This window comes from Microplitis mediator, chromosome 1 (assembly GCF_029852145.1).
Source record: "Microplitis mediator isolate UGA2020A chromosome 1, iyMicMedi2.1, whole genome shotgun sequence".
In the NCBI taxonomy this organism is placed as follows: Eukaryota; Metazoa; Arthropoda; class Insecta; order Hymenoptera; family Braconidae; genus Microplitis; species Microplitis mediator.
Window position 1 is genome coordinate 18,357,812 of NC_079969.1, and position 1,564 is coordinate 18,359,375.

The 1,564-nt window shown below is 40.7% G+C and overlaps 1 protein-coding gene across 1 annotated transcript; it reads left to right on the top strand.

Moving 5' to 3' along the window:
* The first annotated feature begins 246 nt into the window (after positions 1–246).
* LOC130672995 (uncharacterized) lies at positions 247–960 on the top strand. Its single transcript, XM_057477838.1, has one exon. It carries the CDS (start codon positions 247–249, stop codon positions 958–960), a length of 714 nt encoding a protein of 237 aa, XP_057333821.1.
* The last annotated feature ends 604 nt before the right edge of the window (positions 961–1,564 follow it).

Genomic DNA, 1,564 nt, shown 5'->3' on the forward strand with positions numbered 1-1,564 from the left:
GCCTCCTCAGGATTTAACCCCAGGAAAAATGGGCACAGTCAATGCTACGCGTTCCTGAAAGATTGTCTCAGTAGATATAATCGGCCCAAAGCCCCGTTCGTGAAACGGGATGTGTTACACACTACTCCTACAGGATAAGTTCAGAAAGGGGTGGAAATTCACCCCCTGGAGCAAACAAAAGCCGACACCATCGTGAAAGCCTTGAAAGAACGTGTTTTATTACGTTTCGGTTGCGTCCGGATGGTCATGTCGGATGACGGAAGTCAGTTTGTTAGTAAAGAATTGACCTCACTTTTAAAAAAATACGGAATTGAACATTTTAGGACCTTACTTTATTCCTCTCAATGTAACCCCGGTGAGCGGGCTAATAAGGTGATAGGAACAATGATCACGCAATACATAAAAAAAAATCATCGTTTTTGGGACAAATTCACACCAGAGTTAATTTTTGTCATTAACACGGCAAAACACGAGTCAACGCAGTTCACGCTAGCTTACCTTAACTATGGTCATGAATTACTTCCTCCAAATACGTTGCGGAAAAGGCTCGAAAGCGGTCATACAGTTAATAATTATGATTATCAGGAAAATTTGAAAAACTTACACGAGGCCATGGACCTCGTACGCTTGAACCTTGCGCGCGCGCTCTCTAACCAGAGTCGGTACTCTAACGAGAAACGAAGTGACTGGGTACCGAGAGTAGAGGATTTAGTCGAAACATGCGAGCACCATCTCTCATCCACGATTGACAAGTTTTCGGGTAAGCTAGCGAATAAATATACCGGTGGTTACACTGTAATACGGAGCATCGGTAAAAACGTTTTCAAGATTGGCCATGGAGCTGAAGCACACATTGTACAGGTGAAAGACCTAAAGCCATGTACAATTAGAGAAATTCCAGTCATAGATATCGAGGACATGGTCGTGGAAATAAATAGAAGGTACAAACATCACAGATAAATAACACTGCTTATTTTTTTAATATCGTCAAAAAGTTTATGTAATTAATCTAAGGTTTGACAAATAAAATATATGCAGGTAAACAGAAGCTAATATGTATTAAGGTTAATTCAAGAAAAAATATATCCTGGAATCATTTTACTTCTATTACTGTTACTTGGTTTTGTCCTTATTTCTTTTATTTTACTTTATTCTTTATAATAATCGCATATAGGTTTTGAATCGCCGAACAACGAGTAACTCATCGACGAATGGATAATAACGCGATATTACGAGAATCCAGGCATACCATCGCGTGTTCGAGGGCCAAGATGATCGCTCGTGTAAAGAAAGAAGAGTCGCGGAAAGGAAAATCAGTACTACCGACAGAATCCGTTTCATTACCGACAGAATCCGTACCACTACCGACAGAATCCGTATCAACGCTGACAGGATCCGTTTTACTGTTGACAGAACCCATTTCACCACCACCGCCAACGGAGTCTGTTGCACCATCTTCAGAATCCGTTACACCGCGGGTAAAATCCGGTACAAAACCGTCAGAATCCATTCTGTCTCACGGACTTTGAAAAAGTAGTTTTGATGAAAACACGTTTAAAGTTTT